We start from the raw sequence: 25,286 nt of genomic DNA, 5'->3' as shown, positions 1-25,286 counted from the left end.
TTAAAATTAGTCTAGTTTAAACTAATTATTTTTTGTATTGTATATTATATATATATTGTAATATTTAATACCTAAGTATTGTTTAAATAATGGATTTTTTTACTGTTTTTATGATACACAACTATTCAAATTCATAATCTAAATCAAATTGCATATTTCCACATGCTTATTTGTTATTTCCGTACCATTCCTAAACAGTTTATAGATTTAAAAAATATGCTTATCATAGCTTAAGGCAGCAAATTAAATAAGAAATAAAATATTGAGAAGCAAAAAAATACTTTATCAATAGAGCATTTACTTTAATATATACGTAAATAAAATATTCATAAGTTTACCAATATGAGACGTAAATACAAAAGTTACAATAAAATGTTGAGAACCACAAACTTTACTTTATTAATATAACAAAATTTACTCTAATGTGTAGGTAAATAAAATAAACATAATTTGATCAAAATTAAACGTAAATAAAATAACAGCACGGATAATCGATTTATTTTATATTTATGACAAAAAATATGTAGTGTTAATTTTAAATCACTTTGTTCGTTAACGAAGTACCGCAACACTGCGTTTGAGCACCCGCGCTGGGCAAAGGGTTAAAATTGCAATTTCATTTATTCAAATTTAGAACTTTAAGCCTTTAATCCGTAAATACGTTTACGGACGACTCCCCGGCGTCTCGAATTAAACCAGATTGGCCGTTTCGAGATTCCGGCGCTCTTTGTAATTATGAAATACGGTAGGTGTACATTTTTCGAAGGAGAAAGACGATCTATTTTTAGTCGAAGAAGTAAAGAAGAATCGATTATTGTTAATTGTTAGAGTTGGAGCAGGTGCGGAGTCTCGATGATGTCGGGGCAGGTCGACCGACCCCTTCCCCGTCGGGGCTCAGTGTAGCGCGGGCCTCGTAGCGCGCCACAGGTGCTACGCCGCGCTCTACGCCTACGCGGTGCAACATATGCGCCGGATGGAGCGCGTTAGTTCAGTGCAGTGCAGCGCCTTTCTTTTCCCTACGTTTTTTCTTTTCGGCTCCGATCGCGCTCTAGTCTTTTGGATGGGATTGTAAAAAAATAAATTTTAATAACTCGTCTATATCCGATACATACGAAGCATTACTTCTCGCCCGCATACTAGATAACATAGACCTCGTAGATTTTAATACATATTATACTCCAACTAATTTTATAGACTGTTGAATGAATTTTAGAAAAATCACTGACTCAAACTACGAGCATTTTAATAAAGAATAGAACTCAATAAATTTAAGATAATCAGATGTATGTGTTTTTTATTTAATGATGGCCATTCTAGTTAAAGTAGTAAAAGTCGATATATCAGATTTTGGAAAGCAAAGGGCTTAAAATCCATAGTGATCTTTAATTGTAGGCAGTGGCACTAACATTTGGAGCGTAATAATATATTACACCTCTCATTTATTCAAAGTAAAAATAAATCAAATTACAAAATGTTTCATTAATAATGTTTTATTAAACTGAAAGTTTCAAATATAGCATCAAAATGAAAGTTCGGTCAATTTTCAACTTAAACGCATCGTTTATTTTAAATAGTTTTTGATCAAATTTAGCTTTTATAATTTATTTCAAATCAATTTTCTGTAGATATTTTCATTCAATTCAGATATGAAACAACAGCTTTTTGTTGCATATAGTCTTTAGTTCAATATTTGCAAAGATTCAATCAATATATTTTATTGTATAAGAGTGATTCTTACATTTATAATAAAATCTTACATTTTAATTGCATAATAAATTGATATTTAGCTTAACTTTATTCAACGAATTGAAGAAGTGTGTAAATATTTAATTCGTTTTTTTAAATATTTAGTCACATTTCCTTTGAGTAAATACCGAAAATAAAGTATGGTTCTTATTCCACTTACTACGTACAGCCCCTTAAATGGAGCGAAAGTTTTCCGTGTGTTCCTTTATAAGCGAAACCATTGAGGTTGCTTACCGAATGTCGACAAAAGATACGAATAATGTGCAAGACAATCGGTATCGTTTGACGAGTGTCAGTTTGAATCACATAACATATGCGCCCAAATATTTTTTAATTTCTATCGTATGTCGAGAGATCAGAGTTAATATATAATATAATTCTGATTGATCATCACTTTCAATTCAATTTTTCTAGATTTTTTTAAGCTCGCCTGTTATTATCACGATGAATAGTGTCATCTATTGATTGTAAACTGTAATTATTAAAACATATGTCACTGCTTTCAGTCCGGTGTCTCAGTACTTATTTATTAGTTGTCGATCCAATTGTAACACATTGATCTAACGTATGTAATGTTGCAACGGAAGATTTCCAATGAATATAAAATGTAAAAATATGCATGATCGTTGTGAGTTTAGTCGCGTTTTAAATTCTATTATTCCTTTCGTGTTTTGTTTGCCAAATCCCTTTTGTTCGATGGTTGGTAACTACTACAATAAATATCTCCATTAAAAAAAATATTTTTTGAAGTGTCATAAATATAATATCTCAATATTTTTTTCAACCTGAACTCCAAATTGTAATGAATTCCGGCCACATGCAAAGCTAGCGTATTCTCGAGTATTGAATAATGAATATGTTGTAAAATTAAGTATTGAAAAGCAATAAAATTACTGAAATCTGCAAAACGAAACATTTACATATTAATCGAGATATTCCATCTTTGAGTGCCGAATCAAATACCCGATATTCTAACGTTGAATAATGCGACTCGTTACAACATACGTCTCGTTTTATATTAGAGCCTCGCAGTTTCGAACTCGCAAATAAAAGATAGCGAGTCGCGTTCGGAGCCCCACTTGTTGATCCGAGTCGCCGGGAGAACGGAGAGATAGCAGTGTCGGTTTCAGGTGCAGCAGCGCGCGAGGCAGAGAAGAAGATGCACCCGGGGGCGAGGGACCTCACTTGACGACCGCTGAACCGCCGGGTTCGTATATTATTCGGAGAGTCCACTTAGCGCCTTTAAATATTCACGGATTTAATTTACATTCGTAATTCTAAGCTCCCTCCGCTTATCCGATTCGCTTTATCTATATCGATTCGACGACTAGCGCGTTATCTGTCGGACGTACTACGCGTTCGCTTTTAATTCTTGCCTATTTTGAGCAGGGCTCTTCTTTGTCACCCTGCGTCAAAGACCAGGCCCTGGCCTACCCGCATGCCTTATTTTTATCTAATCTCTCCGAGTGAACGAATTTTTAAACCCTTTTGTGGCTAAAATTGGAAATAATCAAGCGGCTGAATATTAAGAGGAGGACTTTTTGAGTTTCTTCGCGTCTCCCATTTCCAATATTCATATTGTTCGGTATAAATCTCTGAAACCTTTTCCGTCTCCAACTCTTCACAATAATATAAATCTTACGTATACGCAGTGACGGTCGGTGAAACGTTGTATCTCAGTCGCACGAGAGAGGTAGGGCCCTGGGCCCCACCTCCCTCATTGTGTTTTGCTATCGTGCGACTGAGACACAATGTTTCACCGTATACAGAGCTAATGAAATTTATGATTTAATATTTTAAAATTAGGTAAAATGTAAAATTACATGCTTTATCACATATTTTCAATATTATTGCTTTGACAAAACAATAAAAAAAATCATCTGAGTTTTTGGCCCCGATTATAATGGCTGTTTTTGTCGTTTAAACATTTATTATGCGGTCGGAAAATGATATTGCTGATTCTGACTGCGCGCTTGTTGGACGTTAATATCTATACTTGGACTAATATTACTTAGCAAACGTAATAGGAAATTTACTGTTCGATATTTCGGCTTCGATAGGCCTGCCATGTTCGTAAACAGGAAAAAAAGTCACTGTTAATTACCCATTGGCACGTGAGTTTTTTTTACATATGTGCCAATTGAAAAAGAGCACTCAAACTCTTCGAGAATCAAAATACATTCGAGAATAATTGACAATGCTATCAATGCGTTCGCACTAGCAAAAGTTTTCCAACAACTAGAAGATAAAAAACCTTTAATTAAAAAAAATATTCAACATATAAAGCTGGACTCTGAACTATATAAATAATATATAAAAAAAAATAGTTCACCTAAACATATTATGGAGTTGGCGAAGCGTTGTCTGAACTCCAGATATTTTTTATAGAAAGGGAAACATATTTTTTTCAGAAGAGTTACATCGCGATTGAGACTTACTGTTCGGTATTTCGGCAGTAATGGACCTGCCATTATCACGATTTCGAACAGTATGTCACAATCGCAATGAAGCTTGGTTTCCTAAAAATATTTATTCTTGCGAAACTTCAAAAAGTAATATAATAAACCTTTACCGAAAGGATATGTTTAAAAAAGAGTGACAGTTACATCATTGCCGAAATATTGAATGAAGCGATTTAATTTTTTTTAACGAATATGTATATTATTTTATAATTTTTTTGTTCTATCGCGATTACGACTCACTATTCGACGTTTCAGCAGTGACGCGTCTGTCATAGTCACAAATCACTGCCGAAATATCGAATAGTAAGTCTTAATAATGATTATACTCGGCTTTCAAATGATACGATAATGAAATTAATAATTATTATAAAAATATATATATTTATGGTTTTTTCTTAAATAATTCAGACGTTTCGCAAAAAATGTTTTTAGCAACATCGGGTGGTTTTGTCTCGAGTAATAGTCTTTGTCATTGCACATTGTTTTTTGTAATAGATATTCTTCGTTTTCATCTAATAATGTATATCTAAAATAACATCAGTGTGTATTCATGAAACAAGATAGTTTGATTCAAGGCGTATCGATTCTGTGTTTTTAGTAATATATAATATTTATTGTTGGAATAGCCGCGGGTTCAAACCACGACAACAGACCCGCATTTTTATTATTAAAAATAATGCGCTGTGCATATGCATATAAAATGCAAAGTGACATTTATCTGTTATAAAATTTTCTACACATAATAATTTATAATAAATTATATAGATGTCACCGATTTACACTCTGCTGGTTGATGTTTACTTGTAGGTCTTCATTACGTATGTTTGACTTACCCAATTGGTACTGATTTACCCCATTGTAACGCATTGGGTTTTCGCATGCACTAGGATTACAACGAAAAAAGAAAAAAATAAATATAAAAAAAGGTACTCAAAACAAAACATGAGATGCTATGCTACAAAACATTTTCGGTGAAATGTCTGGATTATAAAAATGCATAAATATTTTTTCCAAATGTAGCTGCCGTAGTTCTAAGCAGATCGCTATAAAACTTTTTTAAATCTTTTTAATATTTCGGTTTATTCAAATAGTTTAAAAAAGCGAATGCTCCACTATAAATAATCATAGAAAATTAAATAAAAAATATGAATAACGATAAAATATATATTTTTCTATCATACTTGTACATACATATGTATGAATATGGGATGTAACTTCCGTAGTTTTAATCAGATCAATATATTTTTTTTAAATAAACCTTATAAATATCACTATTAAGTTCCTTAACCAGTTTGATTCAACGTCTTATTTAAAAATATCGGTTATCAAAGCATAAATAAAACTCGTAGCTTTGTTAAAAAAATCCTAGAAAAAATTTTGTATAGCGTTAAAAATGCTTTTGAGGACAAAGTAACTTTCTTAATAATAATAATACATTCAAATAGGGTGATCAATCGTGCTTACGAAAATTTCAGACTAGTCGCCGTTCCTTCGGCGCCTGCTAAGTTATTTGATACAACTATTTACATATACATATATCCAAAAATCACTGTAGGTAAGCGTTAGTAGACTAACAACGCGGGTTTCGTCCGCGTCGTTTCACTGTCACTAAGCTAGTGACAAACTCTCTCGATTTTAATATCCATGTTGATGTAGTCTATATCATCTTTCAAAAAGCATTTGGCAAAGTTGGTTTTTCGAACGGTCTTGTTAGCTTTTTTTCGAGTTATTTTTTTAATGATCATTTTGTAAAACCTTTTTTGTTGTGATTTTAATACTAATAAACAGAAACTCTGTGATGAAGAATCATAAGTTTTTTTGTCAAAGCTAAATTGTTGAAATATAATATCGACTATATCCTAAAAAACGAGATCCTCTTGAAAAACATAGCTGTAATTTTGCATGTAAATAGTTGCGACTACAATTTCTATTGGGAGACTATTGATAGTATTTTTCGAGAGAATCCCGATTTATCTCGATGTTCCTGTTGCGAAATGCATTATTTTTTTCCCTCGTTTCCCGCGGGTGTCTCGCAATTCGAAGGAATCAAAAAATACGTTCAATAGTTTCAGAGAATACTGTATTGTCCTCCTTGAAGAGCGGGTATTAGGAAAAGCTCTTTTATTTGGCGCGTTATCGCATAACGAAGCCCTCGGTCTCTTTTCTTTTTAAAACCTTGGACGAAAGGGGAGATCGAAGGGAAGACGCGTATTTTGCTACGAAATAAATCAATAAAATCCGGCTTAATTTATTTTTGGCGCATTTGCGGTTTATTTTTTATCCCCGGGAAGTCTGCCAACGCCGTCGTCGATCGATCGAGCGCAAGCAAATTTCACTGATGCCCTGCACTGGTCGCTTTTCAGGATGCTGGGCGGCGCGGGCGGGCGGCACCTGGGGCGCGGGGGGCGCCGGGGCTCCTCGCCGGCGCCCCCGTCCCCGAGGGCCCCGACGAGGCGCCGGAGAGCCGTCACGACCTCGGACCACAAGTCATGCGCGCTCATCCACACCAGGCTCAAGCTGGGCGACATCATGTGAGCTAAGCCTTCAAACTCCTTCAAATATTTTTTCAGGATAACGCCTATAATATACCAATATGGCGGATCGTAAGTATCGCTACAATCAAAAACGAACTTCGGATTAAATCAAGAATAGCAGGGTAACAGTTTTAGATCCACTTATTAAGGTCGGAATAGCGTAGTCTGTAAGGTATAGATTGGTATCCCAGAGGCCGCGGGTTCGAGTCACAGCAGCAGACTCAAATTTTTATTTATAAAAATGCGCTACCAATAAAAACCGGCCAGCTGCCGGTTACAACAAAACGTTTAAAAAATATTTTTTTTATTATTAATGTATTTAACTGCACTTTTAACTAGACAAATGTTAAGCTTATTATAAAAAATATGCTTATTTAACTTAATTTTACATTGAAGTGCATTTGAATGATTTAACGAATAAAAATCTTTTGGGGACAGCGCACAGTGGGGCCGAACGACATATGTATATCATGCCAAAAATTACCTAAGATATTTTTAGGAAATTTTGAAGATAAATAAATATCTTTGAAATGTCACGTATCTTAATCGATGAATACAAACTATTTTCTTTTTACCTACTATTTTTATAAATTAAATATATATTAAAATGCGTTTAGATACGCTTGAGTAAAATGAAGGAGGTTCAATTTATTTATTTTCGTGGTCTTATAAGAATCGTTGCATGACCGTCGTAAATTTAAACAAGTAGAGATTTGGTAACACTGCACTTATCGTACAGCATTCAAAGCTGTCTTGGAACTTTTTATCGTCGTGTACAAATTTACTTGTCTTAAAGACTAATAAAATTTTCGTTTATTACGATTTTAACGCTTTTTCGCAACAAGTGATTTATCAAGGTCGATGCGCTTGTGCATCGAACGTTTTCTATCTGGACGAGTCATTCTTAAAAGTTCGTTTTTAAATTGAAACTGGTCTTGTTTATGACCAACAATTAATTTTACTTTATGTTTTAAAAACTATGTTTACCCATTAGTGTCCAATAGTTTTCTGTTATACACTTCACAATTACTAATAGTAAATAAGTTTCAGAAATGATAGCTAGACCAGTTCGGAGTGCTTAGTTTTCCTCAACCGTCTTTTCAAGTTGTCCACATTGAAGAGTTTGCTGCCTCGATATTGACGTGCTGTTGGAGCCTCGTTTCATGTTTAGCAGCAAAATCGATCCAGCTGTTAATAGTATTGTTTGTGTCGAGTTCATCGATTGAACCACTAATCTACTAAGGAGTTAACTTTCACTATTAAGTCATAAAAATGCCGGTTTACCGTTTCATAGTTAAAATGGGACATCACTATGGGAAACCTTTTAACAGATTAAGTCGCAAGGTTCGCGCTATAAATTAGAAAAGTCCTAATTTCAGCGGCTATTCGATTTTCATTTATAAACGGGTTTTACTTAGAGATTTATCTTCGACGAAGAATTTACATTTTTGGAAATTGCTATTTAATGAATAAAATGCGTGGCAGCGGTTTCCAACCTTTATGTTACTACACCCCGTGTATAATAAAAAAACAGGCACTTTATTAAATGGTAAAAATATGTTTTGAGTTAAAAAAATAAATATAAAAATAATTCACAGAATAATAACAATACGGTTTACTATATGGATGAGCTTTATTGGTACAAAGTTGATTAAATCGCGATGCTATCGATGAAAGTGTTACTTGAAAAAAAAAACTAAACACGATCGATTTTTAGATTTCATAGCAGCGAGGCAGAAAATTCCGTTTCGCGTAAATTGTATGTTATTAACAGCAACGACACCTGTTGGCTTCGCTCGACAAGTATTAAACTTCTACTCTTCACTTCAATTCGGCCAAACTTTTCAGTATTAAATTTTTGTTTTAATGAAGTGTCTCACGATAATTTTATCGAACGTTACTTTTCGAAAGTTTTTAATTGAAATTTCCATCAACAAATTAAAAAACCTTGAAAATGTTTAGTAGAAAGTCTTTTCTGGTTAAACAGGAAACACGTCGAACTTTTTTTGTAATTTTGATTTGCATAGCTCCATTTTTCATTAACGTTTTCATTTCGTCTTTTTGAATCGGTGAATCCGTTTCTGGTCCTTGCTTTGATTTATTATAAATTTGCGGTTCCTAAATAAATTTACCTCTTCCTTGCGGTTTGTATCGGGAAAAATCGCAATTTCCTCTTCAAGTCCGAAAATTATCTGAATCACTTTTGCGCGAAATTTAGCTGTCACTAGCTTTTAAATGACTGTTTTTGATGCAATTTATAACTATTGTATAAATGTTTCAAGTTTCTCGCTCATATATTTGGGTGTTTTATTTGAAGACTAATCTATGTGTTCTGATATTGAAATAATTACTCCATTTATTTCGTTTCAATAAAAAAAATGGAGTTGCAATATGACATATAAACATCTATATTTTTTAATATTATTTTCTGCAGTCGATATGTTACATATGAAATTAAATTAGCATCTACGATTGTATCGCGAATTTTGACAATTCGTAACAAAAAGTAACTATATTATCAGAAAGCAGGATCTTTCGAAATTATACTTCATAAAATTCGCTAAACAATATTTCAACCGAATCCAACATTTTTAATAAGAATACATTAAATAAGTAATACAAAAATATATTTATATTTTATTCTCGATAACTCGACATCAACATAAATCGGATATCGATTGAATTACAAACTGTGAACATAATCTAACGCTTAAATTGCTAAGATATCAAGTCGAAAAATGTCGACAAGCCCTTCTTTTGTATGTACGTATATGGGATACGGTAAATTCTCGACTTACGCGATTAATTGGCTCCGAAAGTCGAGCCACACTTAAATTCAAGCAATTTTTGATATAATATGTGCGAGTTTCAAAGGTTAAGTAAAAATAAAACGATCATTCATAGTATCTACATACAGATTTATTAATATAATATTATTTAATATATTTACACTTGACATATTTCTTATCCTAGATAATATACATACATATGTATGTAATTTTTCGATTTTGAAACTACAATGTTATTTAAAATATTTTTTTTATCTATGATTACTCCTAAATATTTTATATTATCAACCATTTATAAAATATAATCATATTATTATCTAACATGTCTTTATATTATACCTAATTCGACAACTTCTTTCTTATTATCGCCGACGCAATAAATTCAAATCTGTAAACAGATGAATTTTACGTTTTTTTATATTGTTTATTAAGTCGTTAAGAAATGTTATAAACAACGACGCCATCGTTACACCGTAAGAAATTTATTTTTTCTTGGTATAGACATAATTTATTTTACCTATTTGCTCTCTATTCTTCAAATAATTATCAAACAGCTTTAAAAATATCTCACTCAAACCAGTGACCTTTTATTTCTTTACAATATATCTAGATCTGTCTACTGCTACAAAAGCTCTCTCGAAATAAAAAAAAACTATTTTCGAATAAGTATCGTTTGTATAGTTTATCACCGCTTATGATTAACAAAATCCTGATCGTTAATACTTTGTAATTTTTTTTATTATTTATTTATTTACGTAATTTTATGTGAGTAAAAATTAACTCTATTTTTTTGCAATTCTTCTTAGTAGATTTTGGTGAATCACTAAAGGTTTTAAATGCAATATATGTTAAATAATTTGTGCCACACTTCTTAGGAAATGCTTGAGGGAAGTGAAATACATCTGCAGATTTAGTTTCATAATTTTGTAGCTGTTTTCTGAATTTAAATTTAGTATTTATAATCGATTTTCTCTCTAGAATTTTTTAGCTACCATTATTAGCTTATGTTTTGGGAGAATAGTTATATGCAAAACTTTAGTTTTCATAAATATGATTTTAGTGTGAGCATCAAAAATTTAACAATTTTTTTATGTCACTATTTTAAATAATCTGAAGTGGATTTAATTTAAATTTAGTAGTAAATACACAAATGCAAGACATATATGTTAGATAATTATGAATATGTGCATTAAAATGTTTAATATTTTAGATATTTTATACAATAAAATATTTTTAAATCTAAATCATTTTTTGACGTATCAATATGGTTTTAAAAATTATTACATGATCTATATGGTTATTAAATTTAAATTTAATTTTAAAAGTAGGCGTGAGTATTTTTTATTATTACCATTAGGAATTAGATAATTATTTATAGGGATTGTGATATCAAAATTATCATTAAATATCATATAGTTATTTTTTTTGTAATTGTTAATATATTCAATCTCATCCATTCAAATATGGATAAAGTCACTGCATGCTTCTTTGTATGTCTTCCTATGTTTTAGAGTTATATATAAGCACTATATCATCAGCATACAGTTGAATCTTTCTACAAGTTATCATAGAGTTAAATCATTTATGTATAGACTGAATAATAACGGTACCAAAATGTGGAATTCAAAACTTCACCACCTAACATTTGTTTTGTATCACATTTATTACAACTACTTGTTGTCTATTATTTAACCTAGATTATTTTTATGGGTTAAGATAATACTAGGTTCTAGCTTCCATTTTTGATAACAAATATATATATTTTTAATTAAGTTATTTAAATGCTCATCAAACCATGGACCGTTGATTATATTTCAACTATCTGAACTTTCTCTTAAGGTTTTATATCTACTTTTATTTGTAGCGGTTTTAATTTTATTTATAAAATTATTAAAGTCTCTCTTCCAGTGGAGGCAAAAGTTGGCTACTCAGTATTTCATTAAATGGCGTGCGTTTTTATGACCATATTAAAAATCGTGCCGTCGCAGTGGAAACGCTCAGTTGTCTAGCGTTCATATTAACCCTTTCTATAACAATATTATTCTCACTTTTTACAATAAGTGAGAATCTAATGAAGCACATCTAAACCGATTTTTTACCAATAAGAGAGCGCAAAAAACAATTATCCATTCTCAGAAGTCAAGATACCATCTGACCCAAACGAGTTTAATTTGATTTCATCTGAGAAGATTATATTCCTTCCATTTTTTAATTTTTTGGGCCAATTTAATAGTTGCAAACGTATTTTCTTCGATGAATTCGAATTTTTTCGCCGGCATCCTTGGGTATAAACCAGATTCTATAAGTCGACGAAGTACAGTTTCTACGCTTATTTCATTTCTACTAGCTTAAATGAACTCTGTTCTTACATCCACCGGTTTTGTAAACAAATCCGTTTTAATAGCTGATCTTCTAATAAATTGATCTTTCTTTGTTTTTCTGAGCCTTTCTTCCTTTGTGTTTTTCGTGAAATCCACATATTTTTCTATGAAATTTAGCACAGTTGTTTTACTGCACCCTACTTTGCTTGCAATATAACGAGAACTATTTTTTCCTTAGGCAAAATCAAAATTTCCGATTTCTTCAAAGTTGTCAATTTTGGTACTTTTGGCATGTTAAACACAAAGTCACGTAAAAATCGGTCGTCAACTGCCGGAATAATATCAGAAAGGAACTATGCTCATAAAAAAATCATTTTAAGAAACATTAGTTGTTAGAAAAAAAAATATATTTACTTTTGTCCCATTTCTGGGGGTGGACAACTTCCATTGACCGCTACTGTATATACAAAAATGATCGATAAAGTTTCACTGTATATACTATTTTACTATTGGTTATTTTGCTAACACATTGTCTTAAGCCAAATGTATAATCTTTGCCCATTTTTATATTTTTGAAGTAAAAAAAATCCTCACATTTGTTCCAATTGAAATTTCAAACGGAATCCAAAATTTTATCAGAACTCCATTATAAAATATTATTTATAAATTATTTTGAGATCTATATGCTAAACATATTAATATGGAATTTTTTCCCACGAAAATCTTTATCGTGATGGACTAGTATGTCTTATCTTTAATATTTTTAAATTGTGTATTGATCTATTTTCTAATATACCGTATAACACCTTCTATATATCTGGAGTTAGAATAATTTTATAATCATCAATATATAAATAATCCTCTGCATTAATCACTATCCCAGTTTCAGATTAATGTTTTAATAATTAAAATAATATTTTTCATGTTTAATTAGGTCAGTTTCTCAAAAAAATATTTTTGGCATGATTTACGCAACTTTTTAATACTCGCAGACTGTAAGCGTAATTTTCAAAATTTACTCATAAACGAACTAATAATGATAATAATATTTACGCGAACCCTTTTTAGCCGAGTCGCGAACCGCTTTTCCGAAGCGGGGAAAATCGCCGTGAGATGTCGCGCGGCGCCGCTACGAGCGTCGCCGCTATCGACCAGGGCGAGGGTGCGCGCGCCGCTGCCGTCGCTGACCCGCTTACTGGCCGCCGACCCGTCACCGCCGAGGCGCCGAGCCGAACGGACGCCCGATGCTCTCTTTCAGCTTTCTCTTTCAGCCCCCTCGGACACGCTAAGCGACTCCCGCGCGGCTCCCGCTCGCCCCCCCGCCCGCCCACCGCTCTGCGCTACGCGGACACCCGCTCGCGAATTTTCGCGGTTTTCCCGCCATAATTTGAATCGGAGCGGGGCGCGGGGGTTCGGGGTTGGGGCGCGGGGGTCTCGACGGCGCCGAGGCGGCGAGACGGACGTCCGGTCCTCCGCCTCCGACGCGGGAGAGTCTCCGCAGCCGGGGGCGAAAAGAGAGCCGGCCGGAAAGAGGTCGCCCGCGGCGGGTCGGTTCGCGTCGGTGGCAACCCTGCGGAGGCTGTAGTGCGGTGCGGGGTTCAGTGGCGCGCGCGCCTTGGCAGCGGCGGCCGCCGGGATGAGTCCCTCGCGCGACGGCCCCCCGGCCGTCTGAGACCATGAGCCTGCCCGGAGCCCTAGGCCCGCGCCTGCACCCTTCGCACACGGTACGCGCCCTCGGGGGAGGCCGCTCCGCGCGCCGGGTGCCGATCTCGGTCGGCGCGGAGGCCGCCCGCCGCCGCAGCGCCCCCCGCGCCCCTCGGAGCCCGCGAGGTCCGAGCGCTCCCGCTCTCGGGCGCCGCAGCCCTCCGCGCCCCGCGCCCCTCGCCCTCTCGCAAAGCGGGAGGGCGGAGGGGGCGGGGGCGCGGGCGGGGGCTTCGGACTCGGAGGTTCCGCTCTTCGGCGCGGGGGTCGCCGCTCCGGCTGGCGCTCCGCTCCGGCCGCAGCGCTCGCGTAGCGCGTCGTAGCAAAATGGCGGTCGTGACGTCACCGGGCGTCCGCGGCCCTCGGGCTTCGGCGCCGGCGGTTACGTCACCTCGGGGCTGATTTCAGGTTGGCCGCGGCGCAGGAAGCGGCTGCGGGGCGCGCGGCAGGTGACGCGATGGGAGGCCCGCACGCGCCGCCGGGCCCGCCGGGGCCCAGCTCGCTCTTCCTCCTCTCCGACGAGAATCCCATCCGAAGGTATGAAACGAACGAAGAGCGAAGGTGTCTCGAGCCGACGGTAACCGTCTTCCGCCGTAGGTACACGCGATTCATCATCGAGTGGCCGCCGTTCGAGTACGCCGTGCTGTTGACTATCATCGCCAACTGCGTGGTGCTGGCACTGGAGGAGCACCTGCCCTACGGGGACAAGACGGTCCTGGCGCAGAAGCTGGTGCGTATCCTCATCGTCGATTCGCCGACTAGCTCGATCTCGACGCTGACGACCTTTCCGACGTTCTCTTTCAGGAAAAGACGGAAGTTTACTTCCTCGGCATATTTTGCGTGGAGGCGTCTCTGAAAATACTAGCTTTAGGTTTCGCGCTGCACAGAGGTTCGTACCTCAGAAACATTTGGAACATAATGGATTTTTTCGTGGTGGTCACCGGGTGAGTGTCTCTCTTTCTATCGTCTACTTCTCATATACATATATATATAAGCTTAGGTTAGCCGCGTCTATCCCGTGACATACTAAAGTGAACGGCCGCTTTGTGCCCGCGTGCGCGCCAGGTCCATGACAATATTCGCGGAGAGCAACGTGGACGTGGATTTGCGAATGTTGCGATCCTTCAGGGTCTTGCGGCCGCTTAAGTTGGTCTCCAGGATACCAAGTAAGCGCGCCGACCCGCAGCTCTTTACTTATCTAAATACCTACCGATTAATTACTACTACTACTACCAGCAGTTTCCGTAGCTCTCGAGCGTAGCTCGGCTCGACGCGTAGACGCGACTTTCCGCGGGAGCTTAGCCCGCCGGGGGACGTCGCCGCACTCCGGATGCACTCGCCGATCCTAGTCTTTCCGGTCGTAGTCCTCGCGCTTAGTTCCGTAAAGTCTCGCTTCAGACTCTCCGCTGGGTGCGATTCGATTAGACTCGCTGACGATTGTATTGTTATCGTAATACTTGTTCGTTATCCGTAATAAATACATTACGTACGTTGAAATATATCTTAGTCTTAAGTAGCCGTAGCACGCTGACTCTTCGGTGCGTTTTCGCGGACGTTCTTCGCTTCGTCTCGAGCGGAGGTTCAAAACGTGGCTTCTCAATACTCTTTGTGGATAAACGGAAGCGCTATAATAAATATCTGAACCGAAAAGAAAACCATTACTTTTTAGTGCAATATAATATGTGTATTTAAATATAAATACTTTGTTCCATAAAACTAATTGTTTGCGCATTTATGTTGCAGTGCAATGTTGATTTGTTGCAGATATTCACTGTTCTGATACAGTTCTTCAACAGTAATGCACAAACAATTCGTTTTATGGAGCGATTATTTTATATATTGTTCATTTAAATTTTTCTCTCTACTTTTTGGGCGGTAAACTTTATTTTATTATTTTTTTTACATTTGTATTGGTTTTATATAAATCGAGTTCTTCGAGATGAGATGTTCCAAAATTGGAACACTGGGAATACAATATAAAGTAAAAGTTAGAAAACTAAAATAGTAAAATAAATATTCAATCACAATTAATATTATAAAGGAGTGTACAAACATATATTATTGTAAATATTGAATACAATATAAATATAAACATGAATTAAAGAATATGGGAGAGTTTGAAATTGAATTTACACCACATTTTGTGGTATTTATTTTACAAAGTGCACATCAGCTGGAACCATTTAATAATTTAGTTGATCATATCGAATTATGTCAAGCACCTAGCTAGATATTTATTTTGAAGATTTTAGCCTTTCTCCCAATATGGGATTTCCATTAATTTTCAAGTACAATTGTACTTATATTCATTCTAAAATGCAAGTAATCTAATTTACTAATTTCTATTATGAATCGCAGTATCCAAACATAAAAGGTACTCACCACCATTACTCGATAGTATCTATATTTTCATCCATTCGATCTATACCGCCCATATACTATGACATTTGGTTGGTTGACTGGTAGTTTTTTTCAGAGAAAATTTATCTTGGAGCCTGTCTTATTGGTATTAATGGATCATGTCAAGCTGTAATAGTAATTCCAGTTTTAGTATCAGTACAAAATTCGAATGTCTTTCTTGTTTTTCAATAAATTTAATATTTGACATTGGACATTTATCTATTCTTATAAATCAGATAATTAGCTAATTTCAATGAAGAAATAAATCTTTCAGCATATATTTTTTAAGTGAAATTTCGTCACTAAATTCACAACTACTGAACCACCAACTCCTAATTCCATATTTTATAACATGTTTGTACACTTTGGTGGCAAAAAATAACTCGAAACATGCCAATGAATCATTGGAAATATAAACGGTTCAAAACTGCACCCAAGATCTTTTGCTTTATCCTAACGACGCTGAATTTTATTAGATTTCTGTCTCTTCCGTAACTCATAAAGTGAGATTTTTACATCTTCGTTTTCATTAATTTCACCTCAATTATAAACTCGTCAATGAGTGAGCTTGCAGTTTTTATAGCAACATTTTATTTTCTTCACCGCTGTCCTCTTCAGTCTCAACGCTTTCTTCGGGGGTGTTATAAACACAACCACACAGTTTACATCCTTCCAAAAATTCTCATCTTCTACAGTTTCTGTATAAAAAAAATAATTAATGTCAGTGTTCCAATTTAGGAACATGGATAATTTTGTGAATAAAAAAAATACAAATGAATATTGCTAATATATATAAAAAATGTGTTATAAAAATGGCTTACTTACTTGTCAAATGACATTTCTTGTTGAATGTATATGATGCTTATACAAAACTAATGTTCACTCCGACAGATTCAAACCTGAAACAATACTGCACCAGACGCTTCTTGCGATTGATGCAGTTTCAATTTATATCGGAGTGAAATGTGAAAAATGGGTTAAGGTTAAACTGATAAAGGACAAAAACCGACTTATGAAAAAACTTGTTTTATAATTACATTATTTTATTTAAAACCCGGTTTTCAAAGTTTTACAAAAAAAAATCAAATAAAATAATGAATAATACAACTTTTATTTAATGAATTATACTACAAAAAATATTTATACAAAACTTAAGTAGTTGATTCAATTTTATATGAAATTTATTAAAAATCAAAAATTAAACTTAAATAATAAACAAAAATTTATATTTTTAAAATTTGATTTGCTGTCATGTTTCCGATCGATCACTGAAGGTTGTCCCAAGATTCGTCACAAAATTTCTTGAAATGTAACATACCCTTTCGCTGAGTAACGAAGTGGGTTTTTCCCAAATCCATTTGTTTGTTGACTCATATATGAAAAAATCGACTTTGAGTGTTTTCAAATTAGATTTTTTTCTTGAGGTTCATCAAAAAACTCATTAATCGATTCCTCCAGAGTACTACTCCGACACGTTCATTGACATAATCTGTTCGAATACAGTGAATCGTTATATTCTATAACGGAGCGAACCTGCAGTCTGAATAGCATTCGAGCTTCATCCAAAAATTTTTGCCCCACATCTATTACGTTATTTTGGCAATTACCATGAACAAGTCGCATATCTTCAACGTTAAGCATTGCAGAACTAAAGAGACTCTGATCTAACAGGACTAATAGATCTGATCAGTGGTGGTTGAGCTAAAGTATAAAATTAACGTCCAGCCTTACTAATACAGCCACTGTATCTGATTCTGAAGTGTATTGAAGACAAAATGCACAACATACGAAAATATTTTCTAAACGATCCTAAATATAATATGTATTATGTCTGTTTGTACACATAAATTTCATACACAATGCTGTGGGAGATTTTAAGCTAAAACCACTTTTGGTATATTATTCTTCAAAATTTTAAATGTCATTTGAAGATCCAACAAAAAAGCTTGGTAATCCAAACACAAAGTTAAGGATATCATTCAATGTTCATTAATTAAGAAAAATAATAATAATTAAGTGGCCGGTTTTGAACCTTTTATTTTTGATGACTTTCTTATGCATTTGAAAGGTAGTAATGTGCCTTTTCAGAAAAGAAAATTTTCTTTGAAAAATCATCAGCTGCTCTAATGATTCTTAGGCTTCAGCTTTTGTGTTATCTGAATTTTATACGAGTGTAGGTGCAAGTTTAGATACAAAATACGCCAAAGGGAGCCATAATAAAAGCTGCGAGCGCCAATAAATCGACCATTCCAGATCTTCGGCCACACTTTCACTTATAGCAGCAATTTTTCGGCTGAACGGGCGCCACTATGATGCATAGACTTTAAGACCATCTCCAACGCTTCCAGTCGTATTTTTTTTTACTACGTTGCGTTTTTTTTTTTGATGAAATTTAGTATAATCTTACAGTACATTTCAATACACAATTTGTACAAAACTATTATTTCTGTAGAACAATTGAGCAGTGGTTAAGCGATCCAATTTGTTAATGTGTTGTTGCAAAAATTTGACACTTTGCACATGCATGATTATTGACAGCTGTCTGATTTACAGTGCTGTAGTACAATGTAAGAAACTCGAATTGGGTCACTCTATATAATTGAAAGTATATTATTGAAGGAAATAAAAAGGAAAAATGCATTTCAGTGATTTTCAATTCTTATAAATTCTGTATGGGTATATATGATTCGTTATACGGAATTTCGACTTCATAGAAGTATCTAGAAGTTGTACTGCATCCGTTTAGCTCCTTAATATTATCGTCTCTTTATATATATATTAATTTAAAACTGGCAATTTTCACAAAAATAAGTAATAACAATGGGAATTATTATTTATAAATATATGTATTACAAAAATAAGTTTTAGGTCTTACTATAAGATAGTGGTTTTCTTTTTGGTCTACTGATACAAACTCGTCAACTTCGTCGATATAGACATGTTTTTTATTTCGTCGATTTCTAGTATTAAAGAGCAGGCATGCGAGAGCATCGTCTCAGTCCGTTTAAAGTATTAAATCATCCGGGAGTTATTTGCGAGCGCGGATCACTTTTTCATTGTTAATTTGACAAGGTCGACGAGTTTGCATGGAATTCTTTTGTCGCTTCGTATATGCGTTTTTTCGTTGGCGTATATGCTATGTCCTTCGATGGTTTTCACGCATTGGACGATCGCCCTTTTTACAGCACTTTGTATGTCCAGCCGTTTTTTTTCTAGAACTTTGGCTTGTATCCGACGATTAGAGAAATTATTCACAACGGACGAAGAACATATAAAATTATTAAATCCAATACATGGAACGAAGAAGCCAAATTACTCGCTTGCTATTTGGCAAGGGGCCGAAAATATACTGATCGATCTAAATTTTACGCCAGTTTCATGCGTCTTGAAAATAATTCCCGAAGTATTAAAAAAAATTGTGTTTGTAAAAAGAAGACGATTGAATTGTTCTATTTTATTTTTCAAAGAACAACAGTAATGAAACGTGAAGCCAGGTTTGAACCGTAGCTCGGAACGAAGCGAAAAATGACCACGTAAACTGCCCTTTTACACACACACACACATACACATAAACACACATACCTCAACACGCCGCATCACACTCACGATTCACACGGTAGAAACTAGCGTTGACGATATTATAACCTATATAGTTAGCGTTGTGTCGAGTTACTTGTAGTGGCTAGAAGTGTGTATGTTGATGTCGCGTGCAGGTTCATCACACTGTTCCCGCAGATCGGACCCGAAGTAGACCTGAGAACACTGAGAGCCATCAGGGTGCTGAGGCCGCTCAAACTGGTCTCCGGGATACCTAGTGAGTTAAGATTGCATTTTAGAACCGACGACTTCGAGTCCGAGTCCGCGCGACTCGCGCCGTCGCCGTCGTCGTATCTCACCGCCGTAAACGCCGCATAGTCGCTAGATCTAGACTGTTTTTCTTCTCTTTACTACTTAACTGCTCACTCGGTCGAATCGAAGATAGATCGACTCGACCGAGCGACTTGTTTTTTCGTCTTTCCGTCTATCGTAAATCTCTCTCTATATCTATCTCTCTCTGTGCATGCTTGCTGTGCGATATGCGTCGAGATACGCCGCACCCAGAGCGTCGGCTTAAGCGCGTTTGACGTCTTTCAGGTTTACAAGTGGTATTAAAGTCCATCATAAAAGCGATGGCCCCGTTGCTCCAGATAGGATTGTTGGTGTTGTTCGCCATCGTCATCTTCGCCATCATAGGCCTGGAGTTTTACTCCGGCGCCCTCCACAAATCATGCTACAGCGTCGAGAACTTTCGTGAGTATCTCGAGAACTTGGACTTTCTTCAGAGCCGAGGACTGCGTTTAATTTTATACTTTACCGTTTCAGAGCAAATAGTGAAGGAAGGCGAGATGGAGACGCCATGCAACACGGACAACGAGACGATAGCGCCACTGGGGGCTTACGTGTGCAAATACAACAAGTCCACGTGCCTCGAGCAATGGGAGGGACCCAACTGGGGCATCACCTCCTTCGACAACATCGGCTTCGCTATGCTCACGGTCTTCCAGTGCATCACCATGGAGGGATGGACGACGATCCTCTACTGGGTGCGAATCGTATTTATTCATCTATTCGTAAGAGGTATACGCGCGTCTCGACAGAAGAACGACCGTTGTCGATGGATTTAAATAAATTCCATTCTGCCTAAGAAGTAATGACGTCCATAAGCTGTCTGCCGCTCATGAACAGAGTTAAAAATAGTGCTTTTACTATTTTTCAAATTACATTACACATTATATGTGTAAATTGTTGACAAAGATTCGACGTACGTGTACTACACCAGGCGTCACAAAAACTGTTTAAAAAAGTATGATTATTTTTTTAAATTATTGCTTCAAAAATTTTTGATATATTTTTATATTAAGTAACTTTAGTTTAAAATTATATTAAAGTCGACCAAATAACTTTCGCCTAATCTTCAGATGTCCAATCTGAAGTGTTTTTGGGCCCGTTTTCGTTTTCTTCCAATTTTTGGCTTAGATTTTTAAGAGCCACATTTGTTAAACCGTTTTAAAACATTTTGAACAGCGTGTTATGAACAATTATTGTGTTCATTAATTTCCGATATATTCAGTCAATAATTTTCAATGTGCAAATGTAATAAAATTATATTCGCTCTCTTAGATTTACTTGATTCGCGTTTTTTGACATTTTTTAATGTATATATATAATATTAAAAATAAACGATTGAATAAAAATCATTATAAGCGACAAATAAAGGCTGAAATCATGCAACTGAACATAATGGTCACTTAAGCGAGACGGAACAATTAGATCTGCAATATTTTTATAACTTTGCTCAAACTCATGTGAGCAATTAAAAACGACAAATTCCTTTGTATAGTTCTCAGAATTTCGGTTAAACTATGCACTTGTAAAGGGTTACACACCATTTTAAAGGGTGCCCCATTATTATGGCTAAGCATGTATATATTATATTTTAGAAAATATAGTTTAAATTATACTAAAATAAAAGTTCAAGGTATATATTGATATTATAAATAAATGTCATTTAAATTTAGAATATACTTTAAACACTAAAAGAAATTAGCTTTTCTTGCTTTTATTTTTGAAAAATCATTGAGTCGAGCTCATATGCCATATCAGTTTCAATAGATAAAATTGAAAGCTCTTTTAATCTTTCTTCGTTTATTCGTGACCTTAAATGGTTTTAATGAGGTTTAATTTTGAAAAACTTCTCTCAATACTAGCTACAAAGAATTGAAGTCTTCTCTCAATACTAGCTACAAAGATTGAAGAGTTGAAGCGTTGGGATGTGTATCTCTTTTAAATTCTAATCGTTAATTTTAGGACTTCATATGATAAAAAAAGTTGGCTTAACCAATTTCCAGAGTAATTTTAATCCTACACAGAGTTCAGTGGCATCAATATCTGATGAATCACAATCGATGTGCTTGGTCTTTATAATTTTACAGTTTTCCATCAATGCTTACGGAGAAACATTTGTCTGATTGTCTTATCTACTATACAATTGAAGAATTCAATTTTTTTAAATATAACCTATAGTTTCATCAGAACTTTCTTAATCGAATTGTTTCTTTACTTTTCGCCGTCTGCAATCAACTTCTTTTGGAAATGATGCAGGTATTTCGAGGGTTCCTGATAATTCACGAACTGTAGTTTTTATTAATTTGAATCCATTTTCTTTGTAACCTCGGAAAAAGTCAAAAGAATGAAAGTTATAAAACTAGTTATAGTTTTAGAACTTTCACTAGGTCAAGGCCAAAATATTTCTCTCAGTGGAAAATAAGCAGAAGAAGTACAGACAATGTCGCATCTCGCATATTGCAACATAGTTTGTCTGCACTTTGATGTTACACTATGTTTTAAAAATATGAAAGCTATCCTTACCGATATTGCTATGGACTTTTGACATAGAAGGACTGATTAAAGTATATTTAAATCAACTGTTGGTCAATAGGAGGGCGCAAAAACAATTATCACTTCTCAGAAGTCAAAAATTCCCGTCAAAAGCAATACAAAAGTGTTTTTTCATCTCTATAGTGTCTGAAAGATTGAAATTAGTGATTATTATATAATTATAATTATAATTAGTTTAACCTACATTTTTCTAATCTCACATATGGATATTGTGATGATTAATTAAAATCGAGCTAGGTTGTACATATTAGGTATTGAAAATTCTCTAATAATGAGCTACTGTATTTAAAATAAAAATTTCCTAAATAATCAAATACTCCTTATTCAAAAAAGTTTAGAAATGGCTCTCCAAAAACAAAAAAACTTCTTTATTAACATAATATTATTTATATGTGCATTTGATATACATTTAAATTTAAGTGTCTAGTATAAACTATTACCTTATCTATGTGAATGCGCAATTTGTAATAGTTACGTTTTTGAGTATGCCATCTGTGTTTAGGTAGAGGAAAAGATGGCAAAAACCTATTGAAAAGGTTCTTCATATGCCTTTATATGAGGATATTTAGTTATTATCTATTATTTTTGTATCCCAGCTCCTTTCTTTTGGGAGCATTAGATTCTCGCAGAAAGTTGTATTTCTTCTAACTACTAAAAGGTTATGTTGACGATCAAACTATTTTCGAAAAATTCCAGTTTTGAGTTCCGAAACGTCATCAAGGTCAGTGAATCTATACTTTGTGAATGTAGTATCCATATAGAATGATCAGAATTAAAATATCATGTGACCATAACTATTGGAAAGGTTAACTCTTAGCTAATTTCTGCACGCAAATAAGGTTCAATTTCATCCATTCTCCATCGCAAAGCTGCCCCTATATAACAACTCTGACTATATAACTTAACTGGTATAATTTCACCGTCGTATACCAGTGAAATTGTATTTTAGTAAAAGTAAATGCACTTTTTTTAAATATTTCTAGAACGAATTGGAGTTGTTATCATAGATGCTTCGATTTAAAAACAACTGGTGCGCTTCAGCAAAGTTAGTGAATCTGTGGAAGGTTCATGTTTCGAGTTAGGGCTGACATATTTATTCAAAAGAGTCAAGTTTTGTCGAGCGCAATAATAAATTTGACACCGTATGTGCATTCGCAGCTTACTTAATCTGTCGGTTTCAAATTACGAGAGTTAGCACTTTTCTTAAATAGACAACCTACCATTAATCGCGGAAAGTGATGTTTGTTAACCGAACTCTTGACGTCTTCCAAGTTTCCAATTAACTTAATTATTAGCCTTTATTCTTCACGATCGTCGATTCTGTCGACTTAGAAATATATGATGGTCATATTTGCAGTTCTTTTCTTCGTAATATAGTCGTATTTCAGTTAAATTCAATTAAATAAGAATGTATGTAATTAAAATAAATAAAATGAATCTTAGTGAAAGAAAATTATTTGAAAAGTTGAAATGCCAGAACCTTTCAGGTTATTCCTCAAAGAAAATCTAAAAAACAACACTCTCAAATCTATCCTGAAAATATTTTTTTAAATATTTCATTTCAGTGAAATCATATCGGAATATATTTTTACCAGTGAAAATATAATTTATTTGACAGGTGCAAGTAAAATTATCTGATTTAAACTTTTCCATATAGTAATACCTATATACCTTTACATACTTATCATTATTAACTTACATGCGATGTATATATGTTACAGTAAATATGTATTTTTATTGTAGTCCAAATACATTTACACGAGTAAATATATATATCTACTAGCAAAAATATAATTTAGCTGATATTCGCTAATGAAATTATATGCTGCTCTAAAATGTCTATGAAACTTAATTTGACAGTTGCGAAATGTACATTTGCTCTTCAAACCCAAACCTAACCTAATGAAAGCTTGCTAAAAGAATAAATTATTATTTATTCTTTTAGTAAAGCCTAAAATATAAACTGAGTCAACTTAACTCTCATAGAAAAATAAGAGAAAGAAGAAGTATAAAAATGCGTGGTATCTCGCATATGGCACACTTGTATATTATACTATGCTTTAAAAATACGATAACTATCCTTACCAATATTAATATGGACTACTGATAGAGTATTGGTTAAAGTGTATTCAAAGCGAATTTTGTTCAATAGGAGGGCGCAAAAACAATTATCACTTCTCAGAAGTCAAAAATTCACGTCAAATCATGTCGGTGCCGCCGCAGTGGGAACGTTCGGTAACAAGCGTTCTTGATAAAAATTTGGTTTAGATGTGCTTCATTCGATTCTCATTTATTGTCGTAATATTGTTCTAAAAAGTCTTATATGAACACTAGATAACCGAGCGTTTCCACTACGACAGCAACGGCACGATTTTATTGCTTTTGACGTGAATTCTAAACAGAGACAAGAAAAATGCATGTTATTTAATGAAATACTGTATATACTATACTAATACTATGCATCTTGGTTAAATAGAAATGGTGAACAAAAAACGACCACTAACTGACTAAATTTTGCCCCCCCCCTCCTCCTTTGATGTTTCTGGGAAAGTAACTAGTATTGCGTTGACTTTATTAATTTATATTTTAAAATATGAACATAGTCTTGACGTGTTGCAATAATAAAAAACAAAATTAAATTTTTAAAAATACACATAAATCTGTAAAAAAATCGGACAAGCTCCTCATAGTTGAGACACTAAACGCCGTACAGCGTATTAATATTTGTATTTCTATGCCCAAAGCTGAAAATTCTTAAGAACCTAGGAATTTCCACAGCACCATTTAATGATTTAAAAAATGCTTCACAATATATAACTTTCTACGAATCATAATCCAAATATCCTAATAAAATTGTGTTGAATAATTAAACTCTCTCATATGGAGAGTTATTTT

The 25,286-nt window shown here is 34.7% G+C and overlaps 1 protein-coding gene across 11 annotated transcripts in view; it reads left to right on the top strand.

Annotated features, from left to right (window-relative positions):
* The first annotated feature begins 2,823 nt into the window (after positions 1-2,823).
* The window catches only part of cac (calcium voltage-gated channel subunit cacophony), a 45,533-nt gene continuing 23,070 nt past the window's right edge, over positions 2,824-25,286 (top strand). For 10 of the 11 annotated variants that reach the window (XR_015811440.1, XM_088198189.1, XM_088198192.1 and 7 more), the window contains exons 1-8: positions 2,824-2,953; positions 6,572-6,739; positions 13,962-14,090; positions 14,151-14,283; positions 14,358-14,497; positions 19,667-19,767; positions 20,088-20,243; positions 20,316-20,536. Coding sequence is in view for 10 of the 11 variants with exons in the window: in XM_088198189.1 (XP_088054315.1) it covers positions 6,573-6,739; positions 13,962-14,090; positions 14,151-14,283; positions 14,358-14,497; positions 19,667-19,767; positions 20,088-20,243; positions 20,316-20,536 (1,047 nt within the window). In the remaining variant the exon portion in view is untranslated. Of the gene's footprint in view, positions 2,954-6,571; positions 6,740-13,961; positions 14,091-14,150; positions 14,284-14,357; positions 14,498-14,618; positions 14,720-19,666; positions 19,768-20,087; positions 20,244-20,315; positions 20,537-25,286 lie in introns of all 11 variants that reach the window. The other variant, XM_088198190.1, reaches the window with a different exon arrangement.

The sequence above is a fragment of the Plectrocnemia conspersa genome, unplaced genomic scaffold (assembly GCF_051122295.1).
Source record: "Plectrocnemia conspersa isolate PC_06_02 unplaced genomic scaffold, ASM5112229v1 ptg000011l, whole genome shotgun sequence".
Taxonomy (NCBI): domain Eukaryota; kingdom Metazoa; phylum Arthropoda; class Insecta; order Trichoptera; family Polycentropodidae; genus Plectrocnemia; species Plectrocnemia conspersa.
Note: the sequence above shows the minus strand (reverse complement) of the source record. Positions and strands in the feature narration are given on the sequence as shown.